Source organism: Cervus canadensis, chromosome 17, assembly GCF_019320065.1.
Source record: "Cervus canadensis isolate Bull #8, Minnesota chromosome 17, ASM1932006v1, whole genome shotgun sequence".
NCBI classification, from domain to species: Eukaryota; Metazoa; Chordata; class Mammalia; order Artiodactyla; family Cervidae; genus Cervus; species Cervus canadensis.
In genome coordinates this window covers 13,573,349-13,600,469 of record NC_057402.1, presented here as the reverse complement: position 1 = coordinate 13,600,469, position 27,121 = coordinate 13,573,349, and the positions used below count along the sequence as shown (strand labels likewise).

General features: G+C 48.3%; 3 protein-coding genes across 9 annotated transcripts in view; 2 read left to right on the top strand and 1 right to left on the bottom strand.

Annotated features, from left to right (window-relative positions):
- The first annotated feature begins 4,040 nt into the window (after window positions 1-4,040).
- Window positions 4,041-4,969, top strand: LOC122454885 (myosin regulatory light polypeptide 9-like). The gene has a single exon (XM_043489569.1). The coding sequence runs from the start codon at window positions 4,160-4,162 to the stop codon at window positions 4,676-4,678; it is 519 nt and encodes a 172-aa protein (XP_043345504.1). The 5' UTR covers window positions 4,041-4,159; the 3' UTR covers window positions 4,679-4,969.
- On the top strand, window positions 4,160-4,678 carry LOC122454899 (myosin regulatory light polypeptide 9-like). Its single transcript, XM_043489581.1, has one exon. The coding sequence runs from the start codon at window positions 4,160-4,162 to the stop codon at window positions 4,676-4,678; it is 519 nt and encodes a 172-aa protein (XP_043345516.1).
- An 18,230-nt stretch (window positions 4,970-23,199) lies between the features above and the next one.
- Window positions 23,200-27,121, bottom strand: part of GPR68 (G protein-coupled receptor 68) — a 34,687-nt gene continuing 30,765 nt past the window's right edge. For all 7 annotated transcript variants that reach the window (XM_043489561.1, XM_043489559.1, XM_043489564.1 and 4 more), the window contains one exon: window positions 23,200-26,511. In XM_043489561.1, coding sequence (XP_043345496.1) covers window positions 25,297-26,412 — 1,116 coding nt within the window. In that variant the 5' untranslated portion in view covers window positions 26,413-26,511 and the 3' untranslated portion in view covers window positions 23,200-25,296. The remainder of the gene's footprint in view (window positions 26,512-27,121) is intronic.

Below are 27,121 nucleotides of genomic sequence, written 5' to 3'. Positions count from 1 at the left end.
CATCTCAACTGGAGCTCTTGTTCTGAACTGCCTTTTCATCACCATTGATGTAAGTCTAGCCAGAATTCAGGGTCAGAGCTCCTTCCTCTTCCTGTTTCTGCTTCTCAGAAAAAGGGGCTGCCTTTTCCAACACTGGACATGTAGCCTCAGGACCACGTTCTAACACCTACTCTGTGGCCTGCCATCCAAGCATACATGATACACCATCTTCCAGCACAACACAAGGACATGGACAGGCATGTAGATTTTGTTTTCGTATTTTTTTAGTGGCTGTTCTGGGTCTTCGTTGCTCAAGAGCCTTTGGTGGTCACAGCAAGTGGAGGCTACTCTCCAGTTGCAGTGCGGGGGCTTTTCACTGCAGTGGTTTCCCCTCTTGCGGAGCACTGGCTTAGGTGCACAGGCTTCAGTAGTTGCGGCTCACCTGCATAGTGTCTTGCGGCATGTGGGATCTTCCTGGACCAGGGATAGAACCTGTGTCCCCTGCAATTGGAAGGCAGATTCTTTACCACTGAGCCACCACCAGGGAAGCCCAATTTTGTTCTTTTAAACATATCCAGAAAAAAGCACTCAGAGGTCAGACTTTTTTATATTGTGTTACTGATGAAACAAGCATAATGTAAATCTTTATTTTTTAGTGTGTGGTTCAGTGATAATAAGGTATATTCACATTGTTGTGAACTGTCACCACCATCCATCTCTTGAACTTTTCCATCTTCCCAAACTGGAACTCTATCCCCATTAAGGAATAACCCCCCTCCCGCCAGTCCCTGGAAACCACCATCGTACTTTGTGTCTCCAAGAATTTGACTATTTTAGTCTCCCACATAAGTGAAATCATCCAGTGTTTGTCATTTTGGTGACTTGCTTATTTCACTTAGCAAAATATCCTCAAAATTCATGCATGTTACACCATACCTGCCTCCTGGGAAAGCTGTATGCAGGTCAAGAAGCAACAGTTAGAACCAGACATGGAAGAACAGACTGGTTCCAAATTGAGAAAGGAGTGTGTCAAGGCTGTATATTGTCACCCTGCTTATTTAACTTATATGAAGAGTACATCATGAGAAATGCTGGGCTGGATGAAGCACAAGCTGGAATCAAGATTGCCAGACCTCAGACATACAGATGACACCATGCTTATGGCAGAAAGCAAAGAGGAACTGAAGAGCCTCTTGATGAAAGTGAAAGAGGAGAGTGAAAAAGCTGGCTTAAAACTTTCACCAATCAAAAAACAAAGATCATGGCATCTAATCCCATCACCTCATGGCAAATAGAATGGAAACAGTGACAGACTTTATTTTCTTGGGCTCCAAAATCACTGCAGATGGTGACTGCAGCCATGAAATTAAAAGACGCTTGCTCCTTAGAAGAAAAGCTATGACCAACCTAGACAGCACATTAAATAGCAGAGACATTACTTTGCCGAAAAAGGGCCGTCTAGTCAAAGCTATGGTTTTTCCAGTAGTCTTGTGTGGATGTGAGAGTTGGACCATAAAGAAAGATGAGTACTGAAGAACTGATGCTTTTGAACTGTGGTGTTGAAGACTGTTGAGAGTTCCTTGGATTGCAAGGAGATCCAACCAGTTCATCCTAAAGGAAATCAGTCTGAATAGTCATTAGAAGGACTGATGCTGAAGCTGAAGCTCCAATACTCTGGCCACCTGATACAAATAACTGACTCCTTAGAAAAGACCCTGATGCTGGGAAATATTGAAGGCAGGAGGAGAAGGAGATGACAGAGGATGAGATGGTTGGATGGCATACCAACTCGATGGACATGACTTTGAGCAAGCTCTGGGAGTTGGTGATGGACAGGGAAGCCTGGTGTACTGCAGTCCATGGGGTTGCAAAGAGTCGGACACGACTGAGTGACTGAACTGAAGTGAAATGAATGACATGTCAGAATTCCCTTCCTCTTTAAGGATGAATAATGGTCCTTTGTATGTACAGACCAATTCTGCTTATTTGTTCATCCATTAGTGTACATGTGGATAGAATCCACCTTCTGCTTAATGTGAATCATGCTGCTACAGGTGCATCAATACTTCTTTGAAACTCAGCTTTCAATTCTTTGGGGTTTCAAAGAATACCCTGGCATCTGTACCCAGAAGTGGAACTGTTGGATCATATGGGTTTTTTGAGTAATCTCTGTACCGTTTTCCATAGCAGTTAAGATTTTAAAGAATTCCATCATGGGGGTATTTAAAGAGATATAAAAGTCCAATTTTCATGTTCTTAGATGATTAAAACAGTCTTTCTCCTAATCGTGATAGAAGCCACAACCACTAACACTGAGCCCTGGGTAGGTGTGGAGGTCTACGCTCTCATACGTTTTCTCACCTAACCCTTTCGACACTGTATGAGGCAGGTACTATTGTTAGGTCATCTTGCCTATGCAGAAACTGAAGGTTCAAGTGTTTAACTACTCACCCAAGGCCAGCGGCATCAGGACCTAGAACCTACACAATCTGATTCCACAACCCACTTTCTTGACCACTGTCACATCTGTGCCCCTTCTTCCTCTCTCTCCTTCTATCTAAAAAAGTTTATCTTGTATTACAGTCATCTGTCTTCCATTTCAATTCCTTTTTCGTCTGTTTTGAGGGCTTCACAGGTGGTACTAGTAATAGAGAACCTGCCTGCTGAATCAGGAGATGTAAGAGATGCGGGTTTGATCCTTGGGTCAGGAAGATCCCCAAGAGTAAGGAATGGCAACCAACTCCAGTATTCTTGCCTGGAGAATCCCATGGACAGAGGAGCCTGGCGGGCTACGGTCCATAAGGTCACAAAGAGTCAGACATGACTGAAACAATTTAGTCTGTTCTGTGTCTGTAAAGTGAACAAGATCCTGGAAGAGGGCAACAATGGGCCAGTAGCAGCCAACACTCACCCCACTGGGTTTTGGCTGCCCTGGTGGTTAACAGAGACCTGGGTGTGGTACCAGCAGCGTCCACCACGGTGACCCTGACCGCCAGCCTCCCTGCTCTCACAGTCTCTGACTCTAACGCAGTGCTAAAGATTCTGATGCTGTTTCTCAAATTGATCTGATAGGGAAACACCCAGCACAGGCTCTGGCACACAGTGGAGGTTCAACCAAGTTCTGCAGGAATAAAAAAAGAAAGAAGGGCCCTTCATGCACAAACACAGGAAAGTGTGATCCTGCCAGGCACCTGGCTCTCCACAAGGACCCTGTGCCCTTGCCCCCCTGGCAGGTTTGACCATCTGGTGGCTTTTGAGCACGTGGAAAGGGCTGCCACTACTACAATGCGAGGAAGAGGAACGTTGAGCACTTGGGGGACCCTATTGATGACCTTTTCCTTAGTGCACACAAGATTCCTGGAATCTCGTCAACTGTAAGCAAGGAGCACTGAGAATTTGACAAGAAAATGTCAGCACGAAATCCCTTTTTTATTGACTGTTGAACAAATGACAGGAAGGAGTTATATGGGACCATTGTTTTCCACTCCAGAAAGGGTCTTTGTTTATTCTGGTCGGTATAGGCAATAACGACTCTGAAATTCAGTGTTTACAAGAGCAGGAAAGGGAAATGACGTTTAACCGAGCATATTCTATTTGTCCAACTCTAAAGCATCAAAACTAATAATAATGACTACTAAAATCAAGGCCTGGCATATTATTTCAGTCATACAAGATGAATGCACCATATGTGTTCCATGTCATCTTATGAAGTATATTAATTTTAAGGATATTTTAAATTTATGATCAGTGTGATATTTTGATAGCTCATAATGTAATAATGTGATCATTTGTGTTTGTACAGAACTTTATAGTATTCAAAGAGGTTTCATAAAAAATTGTATTGATTAAGCCACTTTTAAAACCTGTATGGGACTTCCCTCGTGGTCCAGTGGTTATGACTTTGCCTTTCAATGCACGGGGTGTGAGTTTGATCTCTGGTTGGGGAGCTAAGACCCCGCATGCCTCATGGCCAGAAAACCAACACAAAAGAGAAACAATATTGTAACAAATTCAATAAGAATGTTAAAAATGGTCCACATAAAAAAAATCTTCAGGGCCGGAAGTGTCCGTTTGTACAGTCTCTGGGAGTGGAAGGGAGTTGGTAGCGGCAGCTGGGGCAGCGAGGAGGTTCCAGAAACTCTCGGATTCTCGCAGCAGAGTTAGGGATTTAACTGCCACCATGTCGAGCAAAAGAGCAAAGACCAAGACCACCAAGAAGCGCCCCCAGCGCGCGACCTCCAACGTGTTCGCCATGTTTGACCAGTCCCAGATTCAGGAGTTCAAGGAGGCCTTCAACATGATCGACCAGAACAGGGACGGGTTCATCGACAAGGAAGACTTGCATGACATGCTTGCTTCCCTGGGAAAAAATCCAACTGATGAGTATCTGGATGCCATGATGAATGAGGCTCCAGGTCGCATAAATTTTACCATGTTTCTCACGATGTTTGGTGAAAAGTTAAATGGAACAGATCCAGAAGATGTCACCAGAAATGCTTTCGCTTGCTTTGACGAAGAAGCAACTGGCACCATTCAGGAGGATTACCTGAGAGAACTGCTGACCACAATGGGAGACCGGTTTACAGATGAGGAAGTGGACGCGCTGTACAGAGAAGCACCTATTGACAAAAAGGGGAATTTCAATTACATCGAGTTCACGCGCATCCTTAAGCATGGAGCGAAAGACAAAGACGACTAAAAAGAACTTCAGACTCCAGCCAAAGGTTCCTTGTTGCCACTCTGGGTATTTCTGAGACTTTCTCTTAGAGCCTGTTGCATGCCCTTAGCTTTACAGCTTCTGCCTTTCTTGTTGTATTTATTCTCAGCCATTTGGGGCACATGCATCTCTATAATCAGACTGGATGTGGGACTTCTTGTCATTTTAAGAATAGAAAATAGGGTAATTTAACTTATCAGCTGCCGTCTACCCTCCCCGCCCCAAGTAACTGCAGTCTACAGAGTCAATATATTTTTCAGAGAAGGTTATTCACTCAATTTTTTCTGAACCATAATTAAACTTTATGATAAAAAAAAATCTTCAAATACTTATTTAACAGAATAAATAAATACATAAATCTGTAGGTAAGGAAGTTTCCAAAAGTAAGGCCTAGGGTGGTGTCTCACAGTTCCCTAGTTAATTAGGAGTAGGGGTCAGACTGACATACTTCATGGGATCAGGTTACCTTTATGAATTTCTGAAAGGCTTGATGTAACTGGAACACCAGCGTGCCTCCCCTGGGGTGGAAATCAGCCTGTGGGGGCAATTAAGGCGTGTTTGTCGTTCCATATTTACTTGTTCTCTGCATTCAAACAGTTCTGAGTGTTTCCCAGACTCATTAGTTGCCTTTGGCTTTTTGAGGTTTTGATGAGACAATGAAAGCCTTCCTGGCTGGGTAGAAAATTTCTGCCAGTCTCCCAGGTCTTTCCCAGAAGAGGCCTTGGGTGTGGTGCCCACAGCGAAACTGGCTTCCTCCTTTCCTGCCTCTTAGGGCCGGGTGGGCGAGGACCTGAGGCCTGGGGGAAGCCTCCCAGGGTAGGATTGGGGGAAGGAGATTCTGCATTGGAACGGACCCAGAGGGTCCAAAGGAGCCCTCACTTAATGGCCCCCTGGATCTGTGTGATTCCCCCTAATAAGGCCCCCAAGATCCAGGAGGAAGCAGGTGAAGCCGGCTGTTGGCGCTCCCAAGCTAACGACTTTGTGGACCCTTCTCTTGGCCTCAGGATCCCCGGCCCCTCCTGTGGCTGCCCAGCCCCCTGCTCGGCCCACTACCCCTCCCCGGGGTGATCCTTTCTCTCCTCCATTCCATCAACACCCCGATTCCTCAGCTCCACAGGCAGTTGCCTTGTCATGGAATCGCACTCAACTGAGAATGAGGACACCCACCTCCCACTCACTACCTGGGCCCTGTCCTTCTCAGAGACCCCGTGGAGTGAGGAGATCAAGGGCACAGACGGGACAGACCTCAGGAGTGAACAAGATGAATTTAAGACGCTGAAGGGCAGAGACAGGAACAGACAAGATACCAATGCTGTGTTGTTACTTTCTTTCGTTCAATGGGCTGTTGTGGATCTAGAAAACTGTTCTGAGAAAATTCCTCAGGGTGTGGACCTGAGGCGCCTGGTCATTCACAACGACCACAAGTTACCAGGTCTCTGAAGCCCCTGGTGAGCTGGCTCCAGACCTCTCTCCACCATCACACAGCGAATTCTCGCCTCTGGTGGTTCTTCCACATAGTTGTAGAAACAGACATAAAAACCCATCCTACAACAGGTTGGGGGTGGTGGTGGGAGGGGGTGCGGGGGGCGGACCATCTGTCCTTGAGGCACTGGTAACCAGGAGGGGTTAATTTTGAATTTACGCTGGATCTGTGTGTTTAGCCGTGTCTGACTCTTTATGAGCCCATCTACTGTAGCTCGCCAGGCTCCTTCATCCATGGAATTTTCCAGGCAAGAATACTGGAGTGGGTTGCCATTCCCTTCTCCAGGGGATCTTCTCGACCCAGGAATCGAACCCAGGTCTCCTCCATTGTGGGCAGATTCCTTACTGTCTGAGCCACAAGCACCTTGGTGAACAGTTATCTAGAGGCAGCTGCAACCACCTTCTGGAGGCAGGATCAGCTGACCTCTAGTCTACAGAATCCTCCAGAAATACCTGGACGCAGGACCAGATGGTGTTCCTAGGGATCCACCTGAAAGGGTACAGGCTACAGGGCTTGTTATTAATAGATTTTTTCATTTTCTGGCAAAAGTGGCATTGCCTGGGAATTATTTTTAGCCATTTATTATTAGGCAATTATTTTTAGCCAGTTCACCTATCTTGAACACCATTTATTTCACCAATGAATTAAATGATTTCTAACGCTTACTTATTCTGACATATCTATTCTAGCATTTATTATGCTAATTAACAAACCTTCTGGTGCCTATCAGATGGGTCTTTCAATTGTGGTCTCTTTCAAATGCTAACCGGCCACCCGTGGGGTGTGAATTTCTGATCAGGCTACTTTACATATTAACCAGGCGCCCATCTGGTGTAAATTAAAATTAACTGACACACATACATTTCACATACTTGAGACAGAAGCCTTTTAATTACAGAATTGACTTAACAACCTATGCCAGTTCCCGTCTGCAAATGGAATGCTGTCTGGTCAAACTAATGGGACTCAGGGTCTTGTGGCCCCACCCAGTGCAGGATCCACTAGAGAGGAGACCAAGTCCTGGGTGTCACCATTTCCCATGGACCTGGCTCCTTCAGCATAGAGGGCACTCCATCAGTGACCGGAGAATGTGATCTAAAGGGGATACAGCCACACTGTGGAGTTCCAAACCTCTACTCATTTTTTATTAATTAATTAATTTTTGGCTGCACTTGGGTCTTCACTGCTGTGCATGGGCTTTATCTAGTTGCGGTGAGCAGGGGCTACTCTCGAGTTAACGGTGCGTGGGTTTCTCGTTGCAGTGGCTTCTCCTTACTAAGCACAGGCTCCAATGGTGCAGGCTTCAGTAGTTGGTGCTCAGGCTTAGAAACTGTAGCCCCGAGGCATGTGGAATCTTCCCAGACCAGGGATCGAACCCATGTTGCCTGCATTCAGGTGGATTCTTAACCACTGGACCACCAGGGTAGTCCATCAACTTGTCTTTGTTTAATTTTTTTTTAAATTTTTTATTTTTTTTCCCATTTATTTTTATTAGTTGGAGGCTAATTACTTTACAATATTGTAGTGGTTTTTGCCATACATTGACATGAATCAGCCATGGATTTACAAGTATTCCCCATCCCGATCCCCCCTCCCACCACCCTTAATTTTTAATTGAAGGATAATTGCTTCACATTGTGTTGGTTTCTGCCGTACATCACCATGAATCAGCCATCGGTGTGTGTATATGTCCCCTCCCTCTTGAACCTCCCTGCCACCTCCTACCCCATCCTGTTACTGGCCCAAATCTTGGCTTTCTCTGCCCACCAAAGCCAAGTAAAAATTACAGAGACAGAGTTTGGAGGAAATAGAAAGGTGGCTTTAATTCTCAACTGGTGGAGAGGGGAACCCAGTAGGCTCATACCTCCAGAACTGTCCCCTCCAACCCCCACGAGGAGTCTAGGGGCTGATATAAGATGAGGGCTCGCAGTCAGGAGTCAGTGATGAGCAACAAAGGTATTAGGATCTTGGTTTCTTCCTCTTGTATTGTTTCAAAGACAGTCAGGCTGGAATCAGTAACCCAGTAATTGAGTCTGGCAGTCCAGTGGCTCTGTGACCTCCTTTCTGATATGTAACTACAAGGGGAAGGGTGTTGTAAGGGTAAACGTCAGATGCAAGATGTATCTAGCATAGAGTCAAAGGAAAAATAGGTGCAAAATGTCGCTCCTACAGAGTTAGGGGACAGAAAAGCAAACTTAGTTACAGACATGCAGAGTTAACAGCAGGACTGTTCAGTCCTGCTCACTCACTGTTCTTTTTATCCTCTTTGTTTTCAGTAAAGGGAAAGAGAAAACTCATTCCTCTTTTTTCTTTTCCACTGCGACAATTCCACCCCTCTAGGTTGTCACTGAGCCTTCAACTTGTCTTTAACTAGAGAAGTTTCTAGAATTATGGAAGAAGTACAGCATCTCCTGGTTGTCTGAAATATATCCAGGCCAACCCCTTTCCCCACCCTGAGGCACATGGGAAGGAGCTGCCCTGCCCCACAACCACCCATCATTTTACCTAATCCTGTTCCCTGACTGGGTGTCACCTCCAGGAGTTGGTGACAAAGACAACAAGCTTGGGATGGACAAAGTCAAGGAGGCCATGAAGAGGTACATACGAAATGGGGACATCCTCACCTGTGACATGGAGGCTGACTTTGCAGTCATCGCGGCTAAGTGCTCAGATGGTCAGCCAGTCAGGCAAGGCTGCCCAGGGGGAGGGACCTGGCTTGGAGCCTGTCTAGCCAGAAACTCATCTCCTCCATGAGTGGAGTCTTGAGACACCAGGGGAGAAGGGAACCTGGTTCTTAGCCTCTGGCCTCTCATTCAGTCGTTCAACAAACATTTACTGTGTGCTAGGTGTTGCTCTGTGTGCTGAGGTAGGAGCAGCTCTCTGCTCTACAGAGTGCCTGCTCTGGTGTTGGGAGAAGGACAATGAACCCTAACAAACAAACACACCAGAGTGTGCTAAACAGGCTTCCCTGGTGGCTCAGATGGTAAAGAATCTGCCTGCAATGCGGGAGACCCAGGTCCTATCCCTGGGTGGGGAAGATCCAGAGGAACCTGGTGGGCTACAGTCCATAGGGTCACAAAGAGTCAGGCATGACTGAGCAGCTAACACACACACATACACATTATGCTAAACAGTGATGAGAGGTACAGGTAGAAGAGAGACAGGCCACTTTAGATCAGCGGTCAGGAAAGCCTATCTGAGGAGGGGTCATCTCGGTTTTTATTTGTGCTTCCTGTGTGATGGAAAGGAAGAGAACAATCCAGCAAATTCCCAGCAGCTGTCCTTCCCATCAGGACCAACCTTTCCTGTGTCCGGGTCCTTCCAGGCCCCACCCTTCCTCTTTGATGGCTTCACAAGTTTCAGGAATTTTGACTGATACCTGAGACCAGCCCTCTCCCTTTTCATCATCAAAAACAACCCCAGAGAGAAGCAGAAACCTCGAGGGGACCAGTGCCTGGGTAAGAACAGATCAACAAATTGCTGGAAGCTTTGTGTGGGCAAGTCTGAGAGTTAGAAAATCCAGGGGGACCTCGTCATAGGGGGCTCCCACACTTCCGTGAGTGTTACCTCCAGGGACTCTACCAGGTCCACACTGAACACTAAAGAAAAGTCCCCTCATGCTTTAGGTAGAGGAGGGGGAAAGGGGCCACTTGAAATACACCAGAGCACTCTTTTCTGAACAAGGCCTGCCCTCAGAAGAAACTATTTTACCAGCACCTAGCCTGCTGGGGGGCTTCCCAGGTAGCACTAGTGGTAAAGAAACTGCCTACCAGTGCAGGAGATGTAAGTAAGAGACGCGGGTTCAATCCCTGGGTCAGGAAATTCCCTGGAGGAGGGCATGGCAACCCCCCTCCAGTGTTCATGCCTGGAGAATTCCATGGACAGAGAGGCCTGGCGGGCTGTGGTCCATAGGGTTACAAAGAGTCGGACACAAGTGAGCAACTAAACAACAACAATGTCAACTTCATGTCAATAAAACTGAAGGGAAAAAATTTAAAACTTCTGCTCTGCAAAGAACTATGTCAAGAGGACGAGAAGACAAGGCATAGACTGGAAGAAAACACTTACAAAAGATGTTTTCGATGAAAGACTATAACCCAAACTATACAAAGAACTCTTAGAACTCACCAGTAATAAAATAAATGGCCCAATTTAAAAATGGACAAAAGACCTAAACAGACACCTCACCAAAGAATATGTACAGATGGCAAGATATGAAGATATGTTCAACATCCTTTGTTTCTGGTCTCCACCCTGGATTAGTTCTTTGGTTGGGTCACCCAGACAATCCCCACCCTCAGGCCCCTCGAGCTTGTCTTCTTATTACAAACACCTGAAGATGCTTGGGTCTACTGGAAATGGCTTATACCACATTCAGAAAAAGAGAAATTATGCTATGAGGAAATGTATGTTTCTAGAAACAAATTATTTCTAATAATACATGTAAAAATACATTATACATTATGAAATATATTTGAAATTGCTGGTGTAACAAACAGTTTACAATTGGTTACTTCTTTGTTTTCACTAGAAATTAAGGTTTCTAAGGCTTCCCTGGTGGCTCAGATGGTCAAAGAATCTGCCTGCAATGTAGGAGCCCCTGGTTCAATCCATCCCCGACTCAAGGATCGAACTTGAGTCTCCTCCATTGCAGGCAGATTCTTTATTGTCTGAGCCATCAGGGAAGCCCCATATGTACCAAAACTACTAAAATAAATAAGGAAAACATCTTCATATGTAAGGAAAAAATTTTTTAAAGCATAAGGAGTGGGAATGCATTTTGTTAAGGGAAAATAAAGTAAAAAGCTTTAAAAAAGAGGGAAAGCATAAGACAAAGTCTGAATATTGGAGGAGGGGGAGGGAGTTATAGAAAGTTTATGGGAAAGGAACCCTGAGAAAAGAGTTCTCTGTGTGATCAGGACTGGCTAAGATGAGAGTATATTTAATCGGACTGCCCTGGTGGTCCAGTGGCTAAAAATCTGCCTGTCGATGCAGGGGACAGGGATTGAGTCCTGGTTGGGGAAGATCCCACGTGCCATGGGCAACTAAGCTCATGCACCACAACTACTGAAACCCTCAGTTTAGAGCCTGTGCAACAAGAGGAGGCGCTGCCCCGCAACTAGAGAGTAACCCTGCTCACCGCAGAGAAAGCCTGTGCAGCAACGAAGACCCAGTGCTGCTAAAAAGAAAATAAAAATAATAAAACTTTTAAAAAGTAAGCCGATACAAAATTAGAATTCTGTTTCCCCTCTGTATTAAAAAGACAAAACTTGACAAAGAATTAATAAAATGTTTTTCTTTACTTTTGAGTAGCCTGTCTACGAAGAAGGGACTTTGTTTTATCAGAACAGTTTCCTATATTGTTTTTATTAGGTCTTTGATCATTCGTTTGGCCCCAAACCCGTGCTCCCCAAAGTCCAGTTTTCTTTAGCTGAAGATGGTATTGTATGTAAGGTGAGGGCTTCAGCTGTTTTTGGTTCAGCCCTCCTTTTCGGTTCTCCTGGGTTTCTCCCGTGTATACGGATTATTAAACTTTTGTTTGCTTTTCTCCTGTTACTCTATTGCATATCAGTTTAACTGTTAGACCAGTCAGGAGCACCTAGAAGAGCAGAGGAAAATTTCTTCCTCTAAGGCAAACTACATGACTTTCCAATCCTATGATGAAATGTTTTTTTTGTTCCAGGTGACTCTAACTGGGGAGGTGATAATGCCTTGACCTGTACTTCCTCAGCTTGTGTGGGGTCCACAGGCGTTACCTGAGGAAAGTGACCGGGCCCTTCAGACCACCTGGGGAACAGAACTGGACCCAGGCCCTCCCATCTGTCACTAAGGTAACGTAGCCCAGCGAACCACTCTCGGGGATGAAACTTTTCCTCCGGATGAAGAGTAGACATGGTATTTCAAGCCATAAACCAGGGGCCAGCACCACTGAGGAAAAAAACTCCTGGAAATCAGGAGCCAGGTCTTTCATATCTGCTTTCCCCAGCAACCAGTGGAGGGAAACCCAGTGCTTAATAAATCCTTGTTGAATGAATGAATATAGTGCTTTATTAGAGCGGTGATTCTTTCAAATCTAGAGGCATCAGCATCGCCTCAGGGGCATCTGAAGCCGCCCAGGGTGGGGGGCAAGTGGGGATCAGGGTTCCTGATTCAGGCGATCTGTGTTGGGCTGGAGAGTCTGCATCTCTGACAAGTTCCTAGGTAACGTTGCTGCCTCTCCTGCCTTGGGGACCACCCTTTGAGACCCTGGGTTAGAAGGTTGGTTCCCAGCATTGTGGAAGAGGCTGGTGTGGGGAGATGGGAAGGCAAATCAGGAGGCAGGAAGGTTCCTGAGCATGGAGCCTGGAGACAGCAGCTGAGATGGGCTGGTGCTTTGCACATCCTCCAGCCAGCCAGCTGAGGCCCCGGAGACCCTCGCCAGCGAGAAGCATTAGCATCCAGAGGCCCTCGCTGCCTCCTTCCTGCCCTGCCTTTACATTGTCTTGTACCTTTTCTGCTCCCTTTCTCCTTCCACCTGTCTTTTTACTCTCTCTCTCTCTCCCTCCTGTGTGTGTGCATGCTAAGTCGCTTGAGTCTTGTACTGTTTGCAATCCTATGGACTGCAGCCCACCAGACTCCTCTGTCCATGGAATTTCCCAGGCAAGAATACTAGAGTGGGTTTCCATGCCCTCCTCCAAGGGATCTTCCCGACACAGGGATCGAACCTGCATCTCCTTAGTCTCCTGCTTTAGCAGGTGGATTCTTTACCATTGAACCACTGGGGAAGCCCCTCCCCGCTACCCCTGCCCCCATTTCTCTCCAGCACCTCCCTGGACTGGCTTGTTATCCCCCTTTTACAGAGAGGGAAGATGGCTTGCCCAAAGTCACCCGACCAAGAAGCAGAGCAGAGATCTGGCTCTGGATCTCTGACTCCGTACTCTGGGTCCTTCCCAACGAGATGCAGAAGTTTCCAGTTCCTGGCAGTGCCAGGGTGCAGGAGGGGAGCGGAGGGGGAGTCAGGTGACTGAAGTGACATTTTCAGAGGAAATGCTCTGCTCTAAAGGAGCCCAGGGAGCCTTCTCTGCTTTCTCTGCACTTCCTGGATCTGAACTGGAAAAAAGCACTCAGAGAGCCATCTCGCACATGATTTCTGATTCACACAGACACAAAAGACTGAACCCAGCCAAGCAAGCTCATGCAGCCCCACACTTACCCTCTGGGGATGGAAATTCTCCTTCCAGATTTCCACCAAATCTTTCATAAATATGTTAATAATGCGCCGCCCTTGAAAAGAAAAGGAAACATCATTATAGCAAAATTACAAGCACAGTTTCATATAGCCCCTTCTCTGGGCCCGGCCTGAGCTTGCTCTGGAGACAATGATGGAGGGGTACAGAACTCAGGGTCCACAAGCGGAGGTGATTGCAGGAGCTTGGGTAGAAGTATGCGTGCTGCTTGTGAGGATACAGAGAATAGGTGCTTGGCTCGTTCCAAGAGCTCAAGCAAGCCTGCCGGTAAGAGGTGGCTCTGAACTGGGTCTTGGAGAGTGAGTAGGATATAAGAGCTAGGTGAGGAAGGGTAGGAAGGACCTTTCAGACAGCAGGACACACAGAAGCGAAGGTGCAGAGACATGAAGCAGTGCAGGGGATAACTGGAGATGTCATCCTGGAGTTCTGAGTGTCACTGGGACCCCAGGGTCATCAAGAGATGCCAGACAGAGCTGTGGTCTGAGCTTTGGTGAAGCTCGGCTGGTTAGATGCAGAAGAATGTCTCTCTTCTCTCTTCTTGCATTGCTTATAAGAAGGGCCTCCCTTACTCAGGGGATCTGATCGTGACTGTAGCAGAAGTGGGCACTCTGTTGAAGAGCCCGGGGGAGGATGGCACCACCATCCAGGGCACACCCTGCCCCCTCTGGCCCTTGGCTGTGCCCCAGGGGCTTTACTTGAGGGCAAAATAAATGGTCAGAGGGCATTTCCCAGAGCTTGTCAGGAGCCAAGAGCTGATTGATGATGTCTTACAGGAAGGACTAAGAAAGGATAGATTTATAGCCTGATGGATGACTGGATAATGGGTGGATGGATGATGCAGAGAGGCAGGAGAGGCCTCTAGCTCTCATTCTCTTCCAGCACTTTCATCCCACTCTACTTTAAATCTTTTTTTTAATTGAGATATAACTAAAAATTTGCATAACCTTAAGTGTACAGTGGGTGAATTTTTACACACGTGTGTAAAAATTTTTACACCTGTGCAGCCACTAGCAAGGTCACAGTGTAGAATAGTTCAGCTTCCCAGGAGGCTCCTCTCTCCCCTCTCTCCACCCCATTCTGAACAGCAATATCACCTAACCATGAACATCAGCCCATTATGCTCCAAGCCTGAATCAATAGTGACCACCCACATACTCAGCCTCTAAGCCCAAAAGTCATCCTGGGGCTTCATCCCCCATCCACAATTAACCAGGCCCTGGATCCAGTCCACTCTGCCCACTTGAGTCCTCCGCTCCCACCCCTCTGTCTCAGTCTGGACTGGTGTAGAAGCCCCCAGACTCTCTGCCTCCAGCTGCTCCCTGGTCAGTTCTCTTCCTCCACCCACCCACCCGCTCTTGGCAGGGCCTCTTGAAGATGGTGTGGTCATTCGGGGATTCCCGGGAATTTGCAGGCCTTCATGGTTGGTTCAGCTGGTCCCCACGGCTCTTAGAGGCTGAGTGCCGGCCAGTTCCTGAACTGTTGACTGATCACGTGCACCCTGAGGATCCCCAGGGCCCTCTCTGGACCAGAAGTATGTAAATGGTGAGGGCAGGCAGGGTGTGGGAGGAAATGGTCCCATGGTCCCAGAAGCACTGCCCTGTAAAGAGTGGATATGATCCAATGGAGAAGAGAAATGGGAGAATAAAGTCCAAACAAATGGCGGAAAATGCCACTCTGGGCTGGGTACCCCTGGGCAGGGGCCCTTGGACAAAGGGCTTGCCTGGAAATGCTTTTGGGCCTCCCTCCCACCTTGGTCCCTTGGGAAGAAAGGACATGCAGGTTCTCAGGCCGGTTGCCAGTAGAGACAGGTCCTGAGTGACATTTGCTGACACTTGCTTCCTGTGTTGAAAAGTTTTCATGGGACTTCTCTGGTGGTCCAGAAGCTGAGACTCCATGCTCCCAATGCAGGGGGCCCAGGATTGGATCCCTGGTCTGGGGACTAGATCCTGCATGCCACAGTTAAGACCTGACACAGCCAAATAAATTAATAATAAGAATCTTTAAAAAGAAAATTTTTCAGTGAGTGGCCTCCATGGCCCCTGGCTTGGCTAACTCCTGCTTTTAACACCTGTGGTCCTAGCTGTCCCTCATCCAGAAAGTCTTTCTTGAGCCACTCCAATAAATTGGGTTGGGTGCCCCTGCTGTGTGCCGTGGTCCCCACGGACTGTGCTTGCCTGATCACTCATCTAGAAAGTGATACCTCTGGGGGTGAGGTGGGGGTGCAGGGGCTGTATCACATTCACTGCTGTATCCCTGCTTCAGGGCCTGGCACACAGCAGGTGCTCAGAGAAACTGATGGGTGATGGAATGAATGTGCAAATGCCTGATTGTGAAGATGAGCGCCTTCCTGGTGTATCTCCTAATCTTCCTGGTCTAGATCCCTTTTGTCCCCTTCCTTTGTTTGTGGAGGAGAAGGAGAGTGTACTTGATTTCTTCGCCTCAGGCACCTCTCTCCTGTGTCTTCACCTAAGATCCTCCTTTCTCTGGGGAACTTGAACTATTTAACAGGGACAGACATGTTAGTAGCTTAAACAAGTGGTTCTCTGGGACCTTGTTTTTGGAGAGAGGTAGAAGGAAGCAAAGCAAATCACTTTAAAAAAAAATCAGCAAGTAAGTCAAAGGAATAAAGCTCTGGGCAGAAGGCCAGGGGCCCCAGCCCTGCCGACGATAATCCACCTCATTTCATGAGTACCTACTGTGGGCCAAGGACCACCTGAGGTGCTTTACTTGCATTATCTCATTTAATCCTCACAACAACCCTCCAAAGAGGCATTGTAACTATCATCCACCTCCCCATTATACAGATGAGGACACTGAGGCAGAGAGAGGTTGATATCTCTGCCAGGAAAGACCCAAGTCAGATCTGGCTGATTGCAAACCATTCTGCCTGCTGGGCCCAGGATGGGGCTGCATTTTCTCCATGGTTCTGCTCCCTCAGCCACACGGGGGTAATACCCAGAAGGTGACTACAGTGAGATCTGGTCCATCCCCCAATGGGGGCTAACAGTGGGGCTACAGGAGGAACAGGGGCCATCCTGGCACCAAAGCCAACGGCAGATAGTGCAGAGCTGGGCAGGGCTGGCTTGGCAGGAAGTAGGCATGCTGCCCCTGCAGAAATGAATCTGTAGTGTCAAGAAAATGGAGATTTCCAGAAAAAGCATACTATTTAGTTACATGAAGAAACAGCCCAAACTGTTCAAAGTGGCAGGTTCTGGGGAGTGGATCTGGGGGCCCACGAGGCATGATGTAGGACGCAGTTATTTTTCACTATGAGTCTTCCAGTGGCATTAGTATTTTTACCCAAAGTTTTATTTTTAAAAAAGAGACCATGTCAAGTCAAATGCTCTTTTTTCCACTTATAAATGTAGGTTGTGTGTGTGTTTTTTTTTCCATTTTTTTTCTCCTTCTCCACTACTTTTACCTCTGTCCCCTTTTTTTTTTTCCAGGAAGAAAAACTGCTGGGCCTTCTGGTGCAGCATGGAGTCTGGAACAGACTCTCAGGCACCCTGGGCACAGAGGTGTAGAGGCTGCTCTTCCATGGCACTCATGCCCAGATGACCCAGAAACTGATGGGCATCACCCTGCCGTAAGGCTGACCATGCCCATTACAGATGTGGGAGTTGGGTACCAGATGGTTCCACCTGGTTCAAGGGAGGAGCTCCCTGAGGGTCCTGGTTTCCTTCCACAAGAGTCGTGCAAATAAACACTGGCCCTGAGTGAACAACGTGCTCCACGCAGTCCTGGGTCACTGCATGCTCCCCTCCTGGGGATGTGGGGGTCATGGTAGTGATGAGGACCAAGGAAAACAGTTCTCTGGGGTTCCCAGTTTTTGCTTTTATTCCTAAGTTCTAGGAGGCCTTGATTCCAGCCTCCTCACCCCAGCTTCTTTGGGCCATCCATGTGGTATGGAACTGTACACAATTAATTTTATTATCAAATAATAAAATTTTATTATCAAATAATTGGTCTTCTGACCAATCACTAATGGGGATGCCAGCAAACAATGAACTGCCAGGTAGACATAGAGGGCCCTGAATAATCCCTCTGGTAAATTAAGAAACAGAAAATATACAAATGGGTAGTGTACATTACAAAATTCGAGGGTTCACTAAAGGTTTACTCATCACTACCACTGACAAAATATTTATATGTTGGAAATGCTCTCTTTTTCAAACAGCATTTCATTTATTTAGGCAAAAGATCCCTCGAAACTCACATTTATCACCGTCACCTCTCCTCTGCCCCTCCCTTTTCCTCACCCCCTACACGTCCTGAGACCCCACAGCAGAGCCTGACACATCTCCCGCCTCCTTCTCATCTGTTCACCCGCCACTCTGAAGCCAGACTCTAGCCTTCTTGCATAGGAGGGCAACCGCATTCCCAGAGCCCAGGCTGAGTGGATCAGGACCTTCCAGGGCTTAGATCACTCACAGAGTCCTGGACAACTCATCAGCTTGTCCTTATCTCCTGCACAACTTCCCACTGTACGTGCCCCAAGAAAATCCAAAGCAGAGTCACTGACCACATCCCATTACATTCCCATATTGAATCAGTACAGTGTCTTGCACTGGCTCATCTGGGTGTGGTGGTGTAAGCAGTTATTTGCCAGAAAGAGATCTCTGCGAGAGGCCCCTTGTGTCTTGTCGCTTTAGCAAAACTATATTGTAAGTAACGTTAAACCAGGCACCTACAACATTCTACTCATTTCTGACCCAAGCACACCTTTCAGATCTTTTGCTCACATAATACCTTGCCTAAGCTGTTGGTTCTTCCCTAGATCAAAGAAGTAAACATGAAGAATAATTAACAGATGACCCGATCGTTTCCCAGCTTCCCTTTGAGTAATCTTGAGAACAAACTGCGTCAATAAGATAGCATTTAAAGAAAAATCACAGGAGTTGGTGAGCCTTCACGCAGTGGGAGATGTCTTATGAGTCTGATCCCTTTTCTCAATGATTAACTGAAATTACTTTGCCCTTTCCCTTTAAAAACTTTGAAGCCTGAGCAGCATCTTCAGTATTGGTTTTGAGGACACTAGTCCACCTTCTCCCCAGATGGCAGGCTTTCTGATTAAAAGCAACATTTCCCATTTCTACCAACACTTGCCTGTCAAGTGTTGATCTTTGATATTGATCTTTGAGCAATAAGCAGCCAGATTAGAATTCAGTAACAGTAGTCCTTTCCAGCTAGGACCCCAAGTGTTTATTGTGTCTGTTTGATTTCCTTAAACACGTAAAGTTTGATTCTTTTAGGAGTATTAGTTGTAAAGCATGGAACACATACTGTAGAAATTGACTCTAAATTGTACACTGAACAGTCAACCCTAAGCGTAGAGTTCGGTGATCAGGGGTTAACTTGCAATGCTGCCTATGCAGGATGTGGTAAAGTCTTTGGCCAGGAGTAGCTGGGGTGGGGGCTGTCCTGATGTCCCTTTGTTATTCTGGTGGGGAGTCCCCACCTATGTGTCTGTAATCCTGCTGGGGTGGCATCAGGGCCATTGTAATGTGCTCATAGTCCCTGTCCATCTGTGACTTCTCAGTTCAGTGGTCCCACCTCAGCTCTAAGCCTCGCTGGCCAGGTCTCCAGTTACAATTTGCAGAGTCTGGGTCCGCAGAGCTCCATGTAATGGGGGCCTCTGACTGAGAGTGCACCCTGGCATTGTTGAAATCCGGATGGCTAGAGAGACAGGAAACATCATCTGCAAAGGCTGCCAGCATTCTTCTGACTCATATTTTAGGGGAATACACTAATGGGCCTTTGGTTTTGCAAAAGTAATAGCAGAATTCTATTCTGCCTGGAGAAGTCTGAGGCATGACTGTGTAATAGGTTATCTTCCCTGTGGGCAGAAGTTTATGGGGAGATGATTAAGTTGTTTGGGAAAGAGACTAAGACCTAGGTGGAGCCCAGAGAAGGCTGAGAGTACAGGTCCTAGGTCGGGAGTGAAGAATCCAAAGCCCCTACCCCCACCTCCCATGCAGGGAGAGACAGGCTTGTGGCCCTACAGTAAGGGCTAAGGTGGAAGGAAGGGCCAGGAGAAGACTTAGCATGATCCAGCTCAGGGACCACTGGAGCACTGAGCTCTAGGATCCAATTTTATGCTTTTATGTTCCACAATATGATTCCTGTTCTGGTCTTTAGTAAAGTTTTGCTCATTTCATCCTAGTCATCTTTCGTCCTTTGGGGAGGGACCTGTTTCCACATCTGAGGTGGCGTGGTGAGCTTGGCTGTGACCTGGAGAAGCTGGTTACAGGGGGACAAGAGGTGACCTACAGGAATGATGGGGAGGCCCAGGGTGAGAGATGAGCTAGGGTATCAACCAGTCAATCCTAAAGGAAATCAACCCTCAATATTCATTGGAAGGACTGATGCTGATACTGAAGCTCCAACACTTTGGCCACCTGATGTGAAGAGCCAACCATTGGAAAAGACCCTGATGCTGGGAAAGATTGAAGGCAAAAGGAGAAGGGGGCGGCAGAGGGTGAGATGCTTAGATAGCATCACTGACTCAATGGACATGAGTTTGAGCAAACTCTGGGAGATAGTGTAGGACAGGGAAGCCTGGTATGGTGCAGTTCAGGGGTCACAGGGAGTCGGACACAACTTAGCAACTGAACAACAGCAACAATCCACCAGGATGGATTCCTGGGGCATAGGAGCATCCCTGGGCATTTCCAAGAATATCAAGGGCAGATCCTGATAAGTAATACCCGGATCTCTGTGGGTCTTCAAGGGAAGGCTGGTGAACTTCAGACCTTGGGTACATTGAGGTGCACATGCCCCTCAGACTCTGCAGGTGGGATTGGAAGATAAGCGAGCCAGGGATCAGGGCTCCTTAGCCCCTGTGGCCATCCTCTGGCCAAGTGCCACCCCATTGCTCCACTAAGCAAGGCAGTCCTCTGAAGTCATTTCCTGCCTTTCATTGCACAGGCTCTGCTGACCACCAGCCCCACCTTAGTCCAGCCCACTACATTCTACTACTCTCCACCTATTCCATGTGGGTTCCACTGGCTCCACAAAGTCTAACTTTCAGATTCAAAAGGCCACTGCTCAGAAATTCCCAGAAGTCCAGTTGTTAGGACTCTTAGCGCTCACTGCCAGGGGCCTGGGTTCGATCCTAGATCAGGGAACTAAGATACTGCAAGCTGCATGGCATAGCCAAAAAACAAAACAAGACAGACCAACCCAAAAAGCCAGTGCTCACATAAACTCAGTATATTTCAGTGATGTGATGTGCTTGCCAGAGAGGCCGTTGCATCAGTAGAAGCATAGTGAGGTAACTGATCTGTGTCTCCTCTGCACAGGTTGGACAGATCTAATCTCGCTTCAGATCCAAGCATCACATTTGAAGACGTGAGTGTTGTTCAGATGAGGTACAGGAAGGTGAACGCTTCAGTGGAGGTATTAAGCGGAGCTGTTAAGTGGAGGTAGCTTGAAAAGCTGTATGTCTGTGACTGGCCAGATGCTCACAAATTCTGCTTCTTCCTTCACACACAGGAAAACTACATTTCCCAGCCTCCCTTATAGTTCTGTTGGGGCCACGTGACAGATCTGGCCAACAGAGTGTGAGTGGTGGGAATAACCACATTCAGATTTCCCATAACCCCTTGTGAGATTCTTTTCGTCCTGCTTTCCCTACCTGTGTGGATGGAAGAGGAAGACCCCAAGATGGTAGAATCTCTTAATGCATGAATCCTGAGTCACTGCCATCACTTGGGGGGAAAAAAAATGCCAGAAAGTAGTTGCTCATCTGACCCTTGCATGAACAGGAGATAGACTTGTATTGTTTTAAGGCAGTATGATTTGGGGGTATATTTCTTATTGTAGTATAATCCAGCCTTGTCTAACACAAGTTTGGAGATTTAACACTGAGAAGTAGAATGTGAGAGTTGTATCTAAAGGTACCTAAAGGGCTTCCCTGGTGGCTCAGAAGGTAAAGAATCTGCCTGCAATACAAAAGACCTGGGTTTAATCCCTGGGTCAGGAAGATCCCCTGGTGAAGGGAATGGCAACCCACTCCAGTATTCTTGCCTGGAGAATCTGATGGACAGAGGAGCCTGAAAGGCTACAATCCATGAGGTCACAAAGAGTGGGACACAACTGAGTGACTAAGAACACACACACACCAGTACCTAAAGGGTCACTTGACTCCAGAGGCCAGAACTAAGGCCAGTGAGAAAAATGCTTCCACTTTGGCTCATTCAGAATTAAGATTTTCTGCCCAACCTTGGAATGACTTGTGTTGGATAGTAGTGAGTTGGTATCCATGGTATTATTTGCAGAGAAACTGGGCTATCATTTTAGGGGAGATGGTGAAGGGAAGCCTGGCATGCTGCAGTCGTTGGGGTCACAAAGAGTTGGACCCAACTTAGTTACTGAACAACAACAGGGGATAATTCACAGGGAAGGAACTGGAGATCATGACCTCTGTGGGACTTCCAACACTGTTATCTATGTTAATCTACCAATGTCTTTCTTATATTTGTTGACCCACCATTTCCCCAGAACACTGGGCACCATTGTGACCCCAGGGTTATTGCCATCAAAGACCATCATCTTGCCAGATGAATTCCTGGAAGCTGCAGGATCACCAGCTTCAAGAAGCACATTTTTCAAAAAAACATTGAACCAAGAAGGGCCAGATTCTGGCTCTCTCTTGATTGTACCAGCCAGAGAAAAGCAGCAGATGGAATGTATTTTGTGCTGCAAATCTCTCCCACACTTGTCTAGCCAACCCACAGACCAGTGTGTGTAAACAGGAAGATGAGCCCTCATCTTGCTAAGCAACACTGGTGAATGAGAAAGAAATCTAATGGCTCTTGCCATCTCCAGTCCAAACCAGATGGACCTTTTCTTTCCCCCACTTCTCTTAGGAGAGGAAGAAGTCTTAATCTCCAGTAATACCTTTAGTCTGTCTGAAGGATCGATTCTTCCGGAGCACTCCAGAACTCCAGGAATCTGACCCAGGGAGGCTTTAAGTGACTAAAACCAAATTTGCTTTTTAACATGATGCATTTAATCCTGTGATAAACACGCAGTCCACCACTGTTGAAAAGATGCTCCAGCTTAAAAATGCTGATCACTAAATGGGGGGCTCCTCAAACAAAATCCAGACTGTGAGGATAAGGAGAGCCCCCGAGAGGTGGGTATAACCAGTGTTCCTGCTTTGGCAGTTTTCACTAGTGAGGAGAGGACAGTCTGATCCAGCTCTCTCTTGTTGGGTGTTGTGCTCAGTCATGTCTGACTCTTTGTGGCCCCATGGACTGTTGCCTGCCACACTCCTCTGTCTATGGAATTTTCCAGGCAAGAATACTGGAGTGGGTTGCCATTCCTACTCCAGGGGATCTTCCCAACCCAGGGGTTGAATCCACAACTCTTGCATCTCCTGCATCAGCAAGCAGATTCTTTACCACTAGGGCCACCTGGAGTAGGATAGAATGGGCTCCTGTGTCCAAGAACAGGGAATGATAGTCTCCAAACTGCAGGGCTGAGGTGCATCCCCAGAGTCAAGGGGTGACCAAGTTAAGTCCCAGAGTGGATTTGCAACAATGTGCTGCAGCGTTTAGGACACTTCATGAATCTCAAGAGGACAGAGAAAAGCCTTCATTTTAAGGCTTCATCTTTCTTGGCCACTACTGGGTAATCAAGGGCAAATTCTCTAATTGACCTGTTTGAATTTTCTCTGAGAAAGTCCATCCCTGGACCTTTCTGACTCTGCTGGGTACTTCATGGACCCTCTAGATTTCTCTGGTTTCGGAAGACCCTCCCTCCCCACATGAACTGAAACACACTCCAACTGTGTCTGGTTAGGTTTTTATTTGCAGACTCAAGTTTGCTACATAAATCCACTGCATGGTCCAACACATGTATACTTGGCATAAAAGAAAGGACAATACAAAAATACAACTCTTGATAATAAATGAAACTGCCTTCAGCTCATGCCAGTTTGTCCCAGTGGGAATGCCCATGTTTAAGATCAAAATAGGAGGAAATTTGAAATGAGGAGGCATGGAGGGCTCAACCAGTGCCATTGTCTCTTTAAGATCCTGGGTTTTTCTTAGCTGTATGGTCATTTTTTCCACCTTCAGACCCGGTCACTTCCTCCTCTATGAAGGGGAAGAGAACCTCCCCAGGTTATGAAAGAACCTCCAGAAGGAGCTAGGGCAGAGACCACACACAGTCAGAATCAAGTGTAGACTTGGAAGCCCACTTCCTTAGGGCACATCCAGCCTGGGCTATCAGCCTCTGGATGCCTCTGAAGAGAGGGTTAAGAAACTCGGGGTGGATCTATCTCTGGGAGAGGGGAAGAGAGACACAAGGAGAGACTGAAGATGTTCTCTGTGATCCCTCTTCAGCAGATTCCAGAAATGTCCCCCTAGTACCAGTTTCTATCTTCCCATCCCTGGTCCCTCCCCAGGTTTGCACCCACCAAGATCCTTGGCTGTAAGAGCTCAGATTCCAGGTCTCTCAGGGAAGTCAGAACTGGTGCCAGTCCACTGACCAGGAAATCTAAAGGGCTAGCATTTCTCAAAGGTGGGCAGCTCCCTGGAGTAGCAAGATGCTCTTCTGGTCCTTGGTATATTCCCCAGGTGGGAGCTTAACATGACTGGGTGGGAAGCTGCAGGAGAGAGGAGCCCTCTAACCAGTCTTCTAGGACAGAACAAGAGACAACATGTAGCCAGTGGGCCATCCCGTCACTCTCCAGGTGGGTGAGGGGGAACATCTGGGCAGAGGAGTGGGGATGGAGGACCAAGGAGGCAAGGCAAGCCCAGGGCCTTTTCCTCTCTTTGTCACAGGGGCTATTTAAACCACAGTGGAGCTTCACCCCAGCCCTTTGGGCTGAAAGATGCCAGAGAATTCATCTCTTGTTTGTTTTGCTCCATCTAAGAACTTGGGGAGAATGTCATGCTCCTCTCAAAGACTGCTAGGCACCCTAGTCTGTGTCCATGGCAGCTAATACTACCAGCCGTCCTGTGACCTCAGTGAGCCTCAGTGTCTCGGAGCAGAGCTGTCATGGAGACCTGGCATTCTAACCACGGACACACACACACACACACACACACACACACACACACAGAGTCCCAGACTTCTGGGTCTTGTATACTTTGGGGCAGACAGCAACAGAAGTTGAATTGGGAGCAATCTGTCGGGAACTCGGTTGAACACACTGCTTTAGGCCTCTGGCCTGACATCTGAACTTCAGTGCTGACTTTAAAGGATCATAGACATCACCCCCTAGAGCCCCACGGAGCCCTAGGATTTGTCATGCATCAATGCTGGGGCATGGAGAATCTGCTCGAATCTCCCTGCCCGTGAAAACTGTGAGTTGGCTGGACCTGGGGTCTCTCCTCTGCCTGTCTCACCCCCACCGTCCCCGCCACACACACTCTCAGTGCCTCAACCCCTCCCCACTTTCCTTCTCCCCATCCAACCTCCATGGGGTGGGGCTCAAGTGGTAAGGTGACACACACCTTCCTGCGTCCTCTTCTCAGATCACACCAGGGCATTGGGACAAGGGTCACCTCTGGCATTGGAAGGCCCCGGCAGGTGGGCACCTGGGTACCCACCTCATCTCCCAGGCCCCTCTCTCCACGGGCTCACACTCTGTTCCCCCATGAGCTCCTCTGAAAACCTCCTGGAGGTGACCAGGTCTTCCCACCAGCAGCAGATGACCCCCACGTGCTGTCGAGGCTTATCCCCACGCTTGGCCAGCAGCCCTGTTGGACTCGGCAATCACAGCAGGCTCCCCGGAAACCAGGGAGGTCGTGTTATGGCCCAGTCCTAGGGCCCCGCGGCCCCAGCCCCTCTAGCAGCAAGAGGCAGCTGCCTTGGCCAAATGGGCAGCAGCCGTGGAGCAGGCTCAGGCCTCGCACGTGGGTGATGGGGTGACCCGGCTAGGACAGCCCGCCTGCGGGGGACCCTCCCACTCCAGGCGGGTGGGGGGTCTGGAAGGCCGGGTGGAGCTTTGTCAGGACCTCGGGATCCTCGCTCTTCCCAGAGGCCTCGGGGGCGCCCAGCGGGTAGGTCTCCCGGGCGCGGCCGGTCCTGGCGCAGGTGAGGAAGGCCAGGCAGGCCCCGCAGAGGCGGGCCAGGTCCCTGTGCGTGGTCTCGCTGACGAAGCAGTAGAGCACGGGGTCGGCCACGCAGTTGAAGCTGGTGAGGAGCAGGGAAAAGTGGTAGGCGTTGAAGATGCCCTTGGCGAAGTCGCAGCTGGACTCCCAGAGGCTGCGCACCAGCAGCAGCGCGTGGTAGGGCAGGAAGCAGGCCAGGAAGATGACCACGGTGCTGAGCACCAGCCGCTGGATCTGGTCCTTGCGGCTCTTCTGGGTCCCGTGGCTGCGGCGCACGGCCCGCAGGATGCCCCGGTAGGAGGCCAGCAGCAGGCAGATGGGGAAGAGGAAGCCCACGAGGAAGCGGTAGTAGTTGATGCCGCGCTGCCGCGGCTCCAGCGGGTAATGCTCGAAGCAGACGCGGTGCCGGTCGGCGTCCTCCACCACCTCCGCGTGCATGAGGAAGTAGACGCTGGTCAGCAGCTCCTTGGCCCAGATGAGCGCGCTGACGCCCACGGCGGCCTTCAAGGTGCGGAACTGGTGGAAGCGGAAGGGGTGGGCCACGGCCAGGTAGCGGTCGATGGAGATGCAGCAGAGGAAGCCCACGCTGATGTAGATGTTCTCGTAGAGCAGGATCCCGCACACCTGGCAGGACAGGTCGTCGTGGGACCAGTGGTCGTGCTGCAGCACGTACTGCAGCCAGAAGGGCAGGGAGCAGATGTAGAAGAGGTCGGCCACCGTCAGGTTGCACAGGTACACGCCCAGCTCGTTCCGGGCCTTGATCTGCAGGTAGCCGTAGTAGAGGGACAGGCAGTTGGCCGGGAAGCCCACCACCAGCACCGTGACGTAGACCACCGGGGCCAGCGTCTGGTGGATGGTGTGGTCGATGTCACAGTTCATCGAGGTGTTGTCTGCCGTGATGTTCCCCATCTTTGGGCCTGCTGGGGCCTCACCCCCCATACACTCAGGAATACGCCAGTCTGTCTACGGCCATCTCGTTTCTAGGATGTGGTTCAAGCTGCGGTGAAGGCTTGGCCTCACTGGTGATGCGTTAAGCCCCTGAAAGTCAAAGGCAGAAAGGCTTAGGATAAAAGAAGCTAACATTTATATAGCACCTACCATGTGTCAGGCATTGCTCTAAGTGCCTCACTTGATTTTTTTTCCCTAATGATTATTAGTTTGGTGCACACAGTTTTAAATCAATTCTTTTGATATTTTTTGCTTGTTTTGAAAAGGACACGTTCATCCGAATTCCATACAAGCATTTTTTTTCCTATTAAAAGGTACTTCTCTTTAAGATATGCGATATTGTCACTTCTGTGCAAAAAACACACAACACATACTTGTTTAATGAGGAGCTATTTGGGCATCATATGCAGATAGAGTAAACCTTAGGACAGTATAACCTAGACAGCGCTTGAAATAACAGTCGTCCTACTTGAGCTTAAATAATGGTGACAGAACAAGCATTTCAAGCTGACAGCTCATTCGTGTTGCTGGATCCACTGCTCATTGCAGAGCAGAAGGCAGCTGAGTGATCATGCTTATGCCTTTCACACTGGCGTAGTGTCTCACAATTTAGAAGATGATGCAGCCAGCGAGCTCCAACTCAACTGCACTGAATATACAGAATGCACAGACCAAGACACTGACATGTGATCTCTGTCTC

Excerpts from the sequence above, each read along its gene's own strand:
- LOC122454885 (XM_043489569.1), top strand. The coding sequence starts at position 4,160 with ATGTCGAGCAAAAGAGCAAAGACCAAGACCACCAAGAAGCGCCCCCAG.
- LOC122454899 (XM_043489581.1), top strand. The coding sequence starts at position 4,160 with ATGTCGAGCAAAAGAGCAAAGACCAAGACCACCAAGAAGCGCCCCCAG.